Below are 11,662 nucleotides of genomic sequence, written 5' to 3'. Positions count from 1 at the left end.
GTCAAGCAATCACACGCTCAGATTACAAGAAAAGGCCTCAATCACACCCGCCCTACTGAGCTAACCAAGCTAATATCTTCGTATGCCGAAATAGCCACTCCCCAGAGCTTAGAATACGCAAGAAAGGCCTATGAGTTATACGAAGGTGATGTAAGTAGTACAGTTTCACTTTACATGCTCAATTCTTTGATCAAAGGGTACTCAGCTGCTGGATTTGTTGATGCAGCTATCTCGATTTATGCACAAATGGTTGGAAAAGGTCTAACCCCAGATCGCTATACCTTTCGATTTGCTCTAAATGGCTGCGCAAAGGCAGCGTTTTTTCGGGAGGGGATTCAGCTTCATGGGTCAGTTTTGAAATATGGTTTAGGGGGAAATTTGTTTATCCAGAACTGCCTGGTTCATTTTCATGCTGAGTGCGGGGAGATTGATTTTGGGAAAAAGGTGTTCGAGGAAATGTCCGAGACAAATGTCGTGATGTGGACTTGTTTGATTCGTGGTTGTGCTCGGAGGGACAAGCCTTAAGAGGCTGTTTCTTTGTTTTTTGATATGGTTGAGGCAAGTATTAAGCCCAATTCGGGTACCATGGCGGGTGCAATATCGGCCTGTGCAAAGTTGAGGGACTTGGATTTGGGTGAGAGGGTAAGTGCTTACATAAGCGAGACAGGGCTCATGGCCAATACTTTTGTGGTGAATGCCCTTATTCATATGTACTTTAAATGTGGAGCCGCGGATAGAGCAAAACAGCTTTTCGAGGAATGTGTTGATAAAAACTTGGAATTGTACAATGTTGAGCTATCAAACTACGTGTGTCAGGGGATGGAAAGAGAAGCTCTTGCTATATTGGTTGAAATGTTTCAACGAGGAATACAGCCAGGTAGGGTTACAATGATATCTGTAGCGTCAGCAATTTCACAGTTAGGCGATTTTGCCTTTGGACGGCAGTGCCATGGTTATGTTATGAGGAATGGATTAGATGATTGGCAAACTGTTGGTAACGCCATTATCGACATGTATGCAAATTGTGGAAAACAAGAATTGTTGATCGCGGGTTTTGCAAGAAACGGCAATGTGGATTCGGCTTGGGAATTGTTCACTGAGATGCCAGAGACTGATGTTGTGACGTGGAGCACCATGATTAAGGCTTTGGTGCATGGGAGATTATTTTACGACGCAATAGAACTTTTCAGAGTAATGCAGAATGAAGGAGTGAAAGCAAACAAGGTGACAATGACGAGTATTGCTTCTGCCTGTGGGTACTTGGGAGATCCTGATCTTGCAAAGTGGATCTACCGTTGCATTGAAAATCAGGGGATTCATCGCGACTTGAAGCTTAACAAAGCCCTTGCTAGCATGTTCCGTAGGTGTGGTGATACTGAAAGCGCAATGCAGGTATTTGACAGAATAAAGAACATTGACGTTACATCTTAAACCCGAGAAATAGAGATTTTAAATGAGATTGTTGTGTACCTAGACTTATTATTATAAGTTTTGTGATTATCTCCAATTGATTGAGTGTACAAAAATTTTAACGATTTTTTTTCCGGACCCATACTTTGTTTATCTTAAGCCAATAACTTCACTATGGCTTCAGCATATTGCTAGGCCAGGGACGAGTGGGTGTCTGCAAAGTATCTGTGCTCATTGTTTCAGGTTACGGGATTCGCCTATGCCTTCGTTGTGGGCCTCCCCGCAGCGGCTATGTACTCCTAGGTCACGCACATATAGGGTTGTTTTCGTTAGTATTTATGGGGCTCTCGAACTAGGCTCGAACCCCACACCTTAGTGGGGGCAATGAGTCGTGCCAACTGCACTGGCAACCAACTTCCAATAGTTATACTCTTTGTGTGATTAGGATATTAAAATGATGGATACATAAATGACAATCATAAGTTGATAGAACATGTAAAATCACATGAAAGATGATCAAGGCTAGCGTTAGAAGCTTTTTCCTCATCCTCAATGGGCTCCTTCAATGGCTACTACTTACACCTAGGTGACATTGACAAAGGTAAGCAAATATTTCTTCATTTTACTGCTTCAATGGACTCCCTAAAGTGGCTCCAAAGATTGGCTCCCTAAGTTATCTCATGATTGGTGTGCTAAGGCCCCGTTCCAGAAACTTTCTTAAAAAATAAGCAGCTTATTTCACATTTTCAAACTCAAAAATAATGTAAATGAAAAATAATTTTTTAATTTTTTTTGCACCGTATAAAAGATCTTGATGAGATTTATCAAACAAGATCCATATTAGTAGAAAAATTATTTGCGTAAACATATTATTTTTTAGCTTGAAATTGTTTTCTTAAAAAATAAGTACTTATTTAAGGTTGCGGAATGGAGCCTTAGGCCCGTTCCGCAACGCTAAATAAGTACTTATTTTTTAAGAAGGCAATTTCAAGCTCCAAAATGATGGGTTTATTGAAATTTAAAAATATGCAATATGGATCTTATTTGAAAGATCTCATTGAGATCTTTAATACGGTGAAAAAAAAATTAAAAAATTATTTTTTATTTGCATTATTTTTAAGTTTGAAAATGTGAAATAAATACTTATTTTTTAAGAAGGTGTTCTGGAACGGGCTCTAGGAGGAGTTGGGAGTGAAGAGAATAAAGTGAAAGAGAGAGAGAAGGAGAAGAGTGAGAGAGGAGTGGGGGATCCACTTACATTTTTTTACTCCCAAACAAAATGTGACTAATTTTAGGAATCAAATTTAGGGAATCCATTGGAGTACCATTCTACTTCGAAATTAACAAATTCTTAGCACACAAAATCAGGTCTCATTAATGCATGTTTCCACCTTAGGTTCAGTTTAGAAGCAATTTTTTGGGAGGGCACTGGAGATGCTCATATTAGATCGGTTCCTGCTATAGTACTTACGGATACAACATTCGAAAATCCATTGGAGTAGAACTACATTTGATGGGTTTGACGAAGCAACTTGAATTTTGTACTCACTCAAGACTCACATGAAAATTATCAAAAAAAAAAAAACTACTCTCTAATCTCATGTGGAACAAATTATGGAAACTCTTGTAGACAGTTGTTCATCCGAACTAGTGTAACTCCATACAATTAATTATTCCATTAAATCAAATAATTAAATCCATAAATATATCACCTTTATTGACTTTCTTCAACAACAAACAAGTAGAGACCGGTGTAGTCAATTTCCCTTAACTATTACGGAGTAAATGGTTTTCATTTTTCAACAAACAAAAATATGGCGGAGACTCCTAGGGAGAGAGAGACCCAATAACTATGGTTTCCCTTTAAACTGGGAAATCGATTGATTTTTAGTTTAGTTTTTGGTGAAACATTGGACATCCAACAGCAATGGCTGCCACCAGCCTCTCCCTGCTTCTCTCTTCAACCACCCAAAACCAACCAGAACCCAACCCCAAACACCCTTCTAGATCTGGGTCATTCAGACTTTGCAAAAACATGAAGGAAGTCAAGCAATTACATGCTCAGATTACAAAAAAGGGCCTCAGCAACAGCCACAATACTGGTATCACCAAGGTAATATCTTCGTCTGCCGAAATAGCAACTCCCGAAAGCTTAAAATATGCGAAAAAGGCCTATGAGTTATACGAAAATGATGTAACTAGTACAGTTTCACTTTACATGCTCCATTCTTTGATCAAAGGGTACTCTGCTTCTGGATTTGTTGATGAAGCTATCTTGCTTTATGCACAAATGTTCAGAAAAGGTCTAACCCCAAATCACCATACCTTTCAATTCCTTCTAAATGGCTGCGCAAAGGAAGCATTGTTTCTTGAGGGAATTCAGCTTCATGGGTCCGTTTTGAAATTGGGTTTAGGGGGTGATTTGTTTATACAGAACTGCCTGATTCAATTTTATGCCGATTGTGGGGAGATTGGGTTTGGGAAGAAGGTGTTTGACGAAATGTCTGAGAGAGATGTCGGGTCATGGACTTGCTTGATTTGTGGTTGCGCTCGGAGGGACAGGCCTGAAGAGGCTGTTTTTTTGTTTTTTGAGATGGTTGAGGTGGGTATTAAGCCCAATTCAGTTACCATGGTGAGTGCAATATCGGCCTGTGCAAAGTTGAGGGACTTGGATTTGGGTGAGAGGGTAAGTGCTTATATGAGCAAGACAGGGCTCACGGTCAATACTTTTGTAGTAAATGCCCTTATTGATATGTACACGAAATGTGGAGCCCCGGGTAGAGCAAAACAGCTTTTCAAGGAATGTGTTGATAAAAACATGGAAGAAGTCAAGCAATTTCATGCTCAGATTCCAAGAAAAGGCCTCAATCACACCCGCCCTACTGCGATAACCAAGCTGATATCTTCGTGTGCCGAAATAGCCACTCCTGAAAGCTTAGAATACGCGAAAAAGGCATATGAGTTGTATGAAAATGATGTAAGTAGTTCAGTTTCACTTTACATGCTCAATACTTTGATCAAAGGGTACTCTGCTGCTGGATTGGTTGATGCAGCTATCTTGATTTATGCTCAAATGGTTGGCAAAGGTCTAACCCCAGATCACTATACCTTTCAATTTGTTCTAAATGGCTGTGCAAATGCAGCTTTTTTTCGGGAGGGGATTCAGCTTCATGGGTCAGTTTTGAAGTTGGGTTTAGGGGGAGATTTGTTTATACAGAACTGCCTGGTTCATTTTTATGCCCAGTGTAGGGAGATTGATTTTGCGAAGAAGGTGTTCAAGGAAATGTCTGAGAGAGATGTTGGGTCGTGGACTTGTTTGATTTGTGGTTGCGCTCAGAGGGACAGGCCTGAAGAGGCTGTTTCTTTGTTTTTGGAGATGGTTGAGGCTGGTATTAAGCCCAATTCAGTTACCATGGTGTGTGCGGTATCGGCCTGTGCAAAGTTGAAGGACTTGGATTTGGGTGAGAGGGTAAGTGCTTATATTAGCAAGACAGGGCTCACGGTCAGTACTTTTTTGGTGAATGCCCTTATTGATGTGTACAGGAAATATGGAGCCTCAGATAGAGCAAAACTGCTTTTCGAGGAATGTGTTGATAAAAACTTGGAAGAAGTCAAGCAATTTGATGCTCAAATTACAAGAAAAGGCCTCAATCACACTTGCCCTACTGCAATAACCAAGATAATATCATCGTGTGCCAAAATAGCCACTCCCGAAAGCTTAGAATACGCGAAAAAGACCTATGAGTTGTATGAATATGATGTAAGTAGTTCAGTTTCACTTTACATGCTTAATTCTTTGATCAAAGGGTACTCTGCTGCTGCATTGGTTGATGCAGCTATCATGATTTATGCACAAATGGTTGGAAAAGGTATAACCCCAGATGACTGTACCTTTCAATTCGTTCTAAATTGCTGTGCAAAGGCAGCATTTTTTCGGGAAGGGATTCAGCTTCATGGGTCAATTTTGAAGTTGGGTTTAGGGGGAGATCTGTTTATACAGAACTGCCTGGTTCATTTTTATGCAGAGTGTGGGGAGATTGATTTTGGGAAGAAGGTGTTCGAGAAAATGTCTGAGAGAGATGTCGTGTCGTGGACTTGTTTGATTCATGGTTGTGCGCGGAGGGACATGCCTGAAGAGGCTGTTTCTTTGTTTTTTGAGATGGTTGAGGCAGGTATTAAGCCTGATTCGGTTACCATGGTGGGTGCAATAGTGGCCTGTGCAAAGTTGAAGGACTTGGATTTGGGTGAGAGGGTAATTGCTTATATAAGGGAGGCGGGGCTCATGACCGATACTTTCGTGGGGAATGCCCTTCTTGATATGTACATGACATGCGGAGCCACTGATTCGGCTTGGGAATTATTCAATAAGATGCCGGAGACCGATGTTGTGACATGGAGCACCATGATAAAGGGATTGGTGCATGGGAGATTATTTGAAGACGCGATAGAACTTTTCAGAGTAATGCAGAATGAAGGAGTGAAAGCAAACAAGGTGACAATGACGATTATTGCTTCTGCCTGTGGGTACTTAGGAGATCTTGATCTCGCAAAGTGGATCTACCATTATATTGAAAATCAGGGGATCCAGCGCGACTTGAAGCTTAACAAAGCCCTTGCTGGCATGTTCCATAGTTGTGGCAATACTGAAAGCGCAATGCTAGTGTTTGACAATATAAATAGCATAGACGTTTCATCTTGGACCCGAGAAATGAAGATTTTGAATGAGATTCCCAGGCGGTCAATTGACCAAGATGATACGAGTTCGAAGTATTGAATGATGTTGGGGCACATTCTGTATGCCTCTTTAATATTTGAATTTCATATAATGTGCAATTGTTAATGCCAGTTATCGATGGTTTTGTCGTATACAGTGGCTAGCGCACAAGCTGGAGAGGTGATTTTGGCGGAAGTTTTTTTTTTTTTTTTTTATCAACGATACCTAGAGGCGAAAAGTACATCACACTTCTAGTTTTGATCATGGTTGTTAAAAACTTACGATACATGATACGTATCGTACGATTTGTATCGTATCCTTCGGAAAATGATGCGTATCCCACCATGTATTCTTTCATTTCTCTTTCTTTTAATTACCTGAGGTTATCATATTTTTTGTAATAGTAATTTTCTCAACATATTGTTAGTTTTGTGATTGTCTCGTGCAAAAATTTTAACGATTATTTCCAGCATATACCATGGCTTCAGCAACGCTAGGCCAGGTTGCGAGTCAAAAACCAATCTTGGGGCAGCGCAGCGCTGCAAACCCCTTGCAGTATTCCAGGTTATTGGGTTTGCTAGGGACGGAACCAGGATTTCATATACAAAAGGGCTACTACATGACCCACCCATGGATTGCCTCAGTGGTAAGGACAAACCTATAATTGCAACATGGCAGGGTTTGATTCTCCCTAAAAGCAAACCATGGCTTAAGTGGGGAGCCATGGCGGTGGGTTATTGTGTTAGTCTCCCTCTAAAATTTAGTCGAGGTGCGCGTACGAAAAAGGGGACCACTACATGACCAACTCTGGCCAGTAAGAAAACACGAGCTACTCTTTATGTCATATTTTGCATAACAAATCAATGTGGGGCAACATTTAAATGTTTAAAGTAAAACCAAAAACCAAAAGTAATTATGGGACTTTCCAAATAGGGGTGGCCCTTACCCCATAAACGATACATATCCCTCCTATTTTTTTTGGACTCAACAACAACAACAACAAAAAAGGCGAAAAAAATGGATTATTGATAGGTTTTTTCTTTTGATAAACCAGATCCTGGTCCTACATCTATTCTATTCTAGGGGGAGGGAACGGGTTGACGAGGGTTGAACTCCCGGCCAATCTCGTAGATGAGGTTGGAGCTCTAAGGAGAATGAGCTTAGGGTGTGTTCCACTGATATAAATAGGTATTTATTTTTTGAATTAAAAAATTATAAAAAAATGACATGTCTCATAAAACGAGAAATAAGTGTTTAAAAAATAAGAACCTTGGCGGAACAAGGCACTTAGCTAAGCCTCAACATCGGATTATTGATAGTTCAAATTTTATGTTTTTTCTGGTATATAAGCATTCATTCAGGGACATCAAATCTTCACCTCAAGTCATTTGTACCCAAAATGCACATACATCTATTATCTTCTAATTTCAGTCACCGTATTGCACAACTCTTCTTTCCGGAAAGGGTTTTGTTAACGTATGCCCCCGGGGCATATGATAAACACTATATATTTTTTTTCATTTATTTCTTTTTGTATGGGAAATCTAAATTCCAAACACTAGCCACAAACTCTACATTTATTGTTTTTGAAAAGATCAACTTTTTTTGTTTTGGACAGAAATACCCCAATCAAACATATACTTTCCCTCCCAAAAAATTTTCGGCTTCCCTCGTTCCCTCCCAAAATTAGTTGATTAATTCCTTTTCAGCTTTTTTTGGAACCGAAATTTTTATTTTTATTTTGAACAGATTGATTCCTTTTCACCTTCCTTGCACTCTGACTAGTATAAAAAATTATTTGAAAAACTAAAAAACTCATCAGATATATTCAAACTTAGAACTTTCATTAGATTGAAATCAACATCCAAAATCATGAACGATTCTTCCGAAAACTTTAATCTAATATTTCAAACAAAAAATCGGGTTCAACTCTACGGTTGTTGAAGTCATTTTCTTCCTTTTATTTGCTCCATTTGAGAATGTAGCGTTCTCCTTCTCTGGACAGGTAGAGATATTATGGCCGGCACGCTTGCAAAGTCCACAATGTTTCTTTCGCTTCGTCAACTCTTTTCCACCTTTCATTCTTTTTTGCTTCGGACGCCCCTTTGTCTTTGAAATGGGAGGGCAATCAACAAAACAATCAGTATCAATTCCATCATTAAAAAAAATTTGTTAAGAAATTAAAAGAAGAGAAGTACCTTCCAAAGGAAACTCATTCAAATCAAAATGGGTTTTTGAAACAAACTCTCCATCCATTGCAGTATTCGATGACGCAAATGAAGGGTGAGTGAAATTGTCCAAATCAACAAACTCTCCAACCATGTTTTTTCTCTGTTTTTGTTGCTAATGGCTGTGTATGAGTATTTATAGAAGAAAAATGTGAGTATTTATAGAAGAAGAATGTGAGATATGCTCGTGGATGCATGTCAAAAGTCCATGGAATGTGAAAAGGCATAAAAATGGTGGGAGCCAAATGAATTGTGCAGGGAAAAGGAAAAAGTACCTTTACCCAGCCAGTTTTGGGAGGGAATGAAGGAAGCCGAAATTTGTTTGGGAGGGAAAGTGTATGATTGATTGGGGTATTTCTGTCCAAAACAAAAAAAGTTGATCTTTTCAAAAATAATAAATGTAGAGTTTATGGCAAGTGTTTAGAATTTAGATTTCCCATACAAAAAAAAATAAATGAAAGAAAATATATAGTGTTTATCATATGCCCCGGGGGCATACGTTAACAAAACCCTTCCGGAAAAAGACTACTGTGCAATCTTAAAATTGCACGGAAACAAATGTACATGCATTTTTTCGGAAGAAAAGATTTTTGACCTCTCAAATCTTGGAGTTCGAGAAGTTGCTCAAGGGCAACCCCCTGGAGCCTGGAGGGAGGGAGACCCAACAACAATGGGTTCACTTTAAATTGAGAAATAGAGTGATTTTCAATTGGTTTTTTTGTTGAAACATTGGACACCCAACATCAATGGCTGCCACCAGCTTCTCCCCGCTTCTCACGCTAACCACCCAAAGCCAACCAAAACACAAAACCAAACACCCTTCTAGAACTGGGTCATTCAGACAATGCAAAAACATGAAAGAAGTCAAGCAATTACATGCTCAGGTTACCAAAAAAGGCCTCAGTAACAGCCGCACCTCTGGTATCACCAAGCTAATAGCTTTGTGTATAGAAATAGCCACCCCTGATAGCTTGGAATACGCGAAAAAGGCCTACGAGTTATTCGAAGGCGATGCGAGCAATAGAGTTTCACTTCACATGCTCAATTCATTGATCAGACGGTACTCTGCTGCTGGTTTTTGTGATGAAGCTATCTTGCTTTATGCACACATGGTTGAAAGAGGTGTAAACCCTGACCACTACACCTTTCCATTTGTACTGAGTGGGTGCACGAAAGGTGCAGCCTTTCTTGAGGGGATTCAGCTTCATGGGTCAGTGGTGAAGTTGGGTTTGGAGGGAGATTTGTTTATACAGAACTGCCTGATCCATCTTTATGCAGAGTGTGGGGAGATAGATCTTGGGAAGAAGGTGTTCGACAAAATGTCTGAGAGAAACGTCGTGTCGTGGACTAGCTTGATTTGTGGTTGCACTCGGAGGGACAGGCATGAAGAGGCTGTTTCTTTGTTTTTTGAGATGATCAAGGCGGGTATTAAGCACAATTCGGTTACCCTGGTATGTGCGATATCTGCGTGTGCGAAGTTGAGGGACTTGGATTTGGGTAAGAGGATATGTGCTTGTATAGGCCAGCAGGGGCTTAATAATACAGTGTTAGTGAATGCACTTATTGATATGTACATGAAATGTGGAGCCATGGATAGAGCTAAAAGCCTTTTTGATGAATGCATTGATAAAAACTTGGTTTTGTACAACATGATACTGTCGAATTATGTGCATCAGGGGATGGAAAGCGAAGCTTTTGCTATATTGGTTGAAATGCTTCAACAAGGACTGCAGCCAGATAGGGTTACAATGTTATCTGCACTCTCAGCATCTGGACAGTCAGGTGATTTTGCCTTTGGACGGCAGTGCCATTGTTATGCTATGAGGAATGGATTAGAAGGTTGGGAAAGTGTTAGTAATGCCATTATCGACATGTATGCAAATTGCGGGAGACAAGACTTGGCTTGCAGAGTTTTTGATCGGATGTCTAACAAATCGGTGGTCTCATGGAACTCCTTGATCGTTGGTTTTGTTAGAAACGGTGATGTAGACTCAGCTTGGGGATTATTCAATCAAATGCCGGAGACTGATCTTGTGACTTGGAATACCATGATGGGTGCTTTAGTGCAAGAGAGCTTATTTGAGGACACGATTGAACTTTTCAGAGTAATGCAGAGTGAAGGTATAAAAGCAGATAAGGTGACGATGGTAAGTGTTGCTTCTGCATGCGGATACTTGGGAGCTCTTGATCTTGCAAAGTGGACCTACAGTTACATAGAAAAGTTTGGAATTCATCGCGATTTGAAGCTTGACACAGCCCTTGTTGACATGTTTGCTAGGTGTGGCAATACTAAAAGTGCAATGCTAGTTTTCAACAAGATACAGAACAGAGACGTTTCAGCTTGGACATCAGCAATTGGAGCCATGGCCATGGAAGGAAACGGGATCCGAGCATTGAAGATTTTCAATGAGATGACAAATCAAGGGGTGAAACCCGATGCAGTAGTGTTTGTAGCAGTTCTAACCGCATGCAGCCATGGAGGGTTGGTGGAGCAAGGCATGCAAATTTTCCGCTCCATGAAGGAAAGTTACGGAATTACCCCACAAATCGTTCATTATGGCTGTATTGTAGATTTGCTTGGTCGAGCTGGGTTGTTAAGTGATGCGCTTGATCTGATAAATGGAATGCCAATGGAACCTAACAAAGTGGTGTGGGGAGCACTTTTGGCCGCATGCAGAACACAAAAAGATACCCATATGGCAACATATGTAGCTGAGATGATGAATGAATCGGCTCAGGAAAGGAGTGGAACCCATGTGCTTTTATCAAACATATACGCATCTGCTGGAAAATGGACCGATGTTGCTAGAGTAAGGCTACAAATGAAGGAAAAGGGACTATTAAAAGTTCCTGGATCAAGCTCAATTGAGATAGACGGAGTTATTCATGAATTCACCTCCAGTGATGAATCGCACCCAGAAATGACCCACATTTCCCTAATGGTTCGTGAAATGAGTAGTAGAATCGGAGATTCTGGGTATTTTCCGGATCTCACCAATGTTTTACTGGATGTTGATGACAAGGAGAAAGAGTTCTTGCTCAGTCGACACAGTGAGAAGCTGGCTACAGCTTTCGGGCTTATTAGTACCAGTCCCGGAACACCTATTCGTGTAGTTAAGAATCTCCGAATGTGCTCTGATTGTCATTCAGTCATAAAGTTGGTGTCGAAAACATATGGGAGGGAAATTGTTGTTCGGGACAACAATCGCTTTCACTTTTTCCGGCAAGGATTTTGTTCTTGTAATGATTTTTGGTGAATCGAAAGAGACATCCACATTCTTTAGAAATCAATATTGCACCACATATTTCA

At 40.3% G+C, this 11,662-nt stretch overlaps 2 protein-coding genes across 2 annotated transcripts; both read left to right on the top strand.

Moving 5' to 3' along the window:
- The first annotated feature begins 549 nt into the window (after nt 1-549).
- On the top strand, nt 550-1,713 carry LOC131316968 (pentatricopeptide repeat-containing protein At3g22690-like). The gene is made up of 2 exons (XM_058346550.1): nt 550-1,392; nt 1,606-1,713. Exons 1-2 carry the CDS (start codon nt 550-552, stop codon nt 1,711-1,713), a joined length of 951 nt encoding a protein of 316 aa, XP_058202533.1.
- A 1,437-nt stretch (nt 1,714-3,150) lies between these two features.
- On the top strand, nt 3,151-11,639 carry LOC131316967 (uncharacterized). The gene is made up of 4 exons (XM_058346549.1): nt 3,151-6,181; nt 6,282-6,304; nt 6,595-6,770; nt 9,076-11,639. Exons 1-4 carry the CDS (start codon nt 3,338-3,340, stop codon nt 11,607-11,609), a joined length of 5,577 nt encoding a protein of 1,858 aa, XP_058202532.1. The 5' UTR covers nt 3,151-3,337; the 3' UTR covers nt 11,610-11,639.
- The last annotated feature ends 23 nt before the right edge of the window (nt 11,640-11,662 follow it).

Source organism: Rhododendron vialii, chromosome 2a (genome assembly GCF_030253575.1).
Source record: "Rhododendron vialii isolate Sample 1 chromosome 2a, ASM3025357v1".
Lineage (NCBI taxonomy): Eukaryota > Viridiplantae > Streptophyta > Magnoliopsida > Ericales > Ericaceae > Rhododendron > Rhododendron vialii.
Note: the sequence above shows the minus strand (reverse complement) of the source record. Positions and strands in the feature narration are given on the sequence as shown.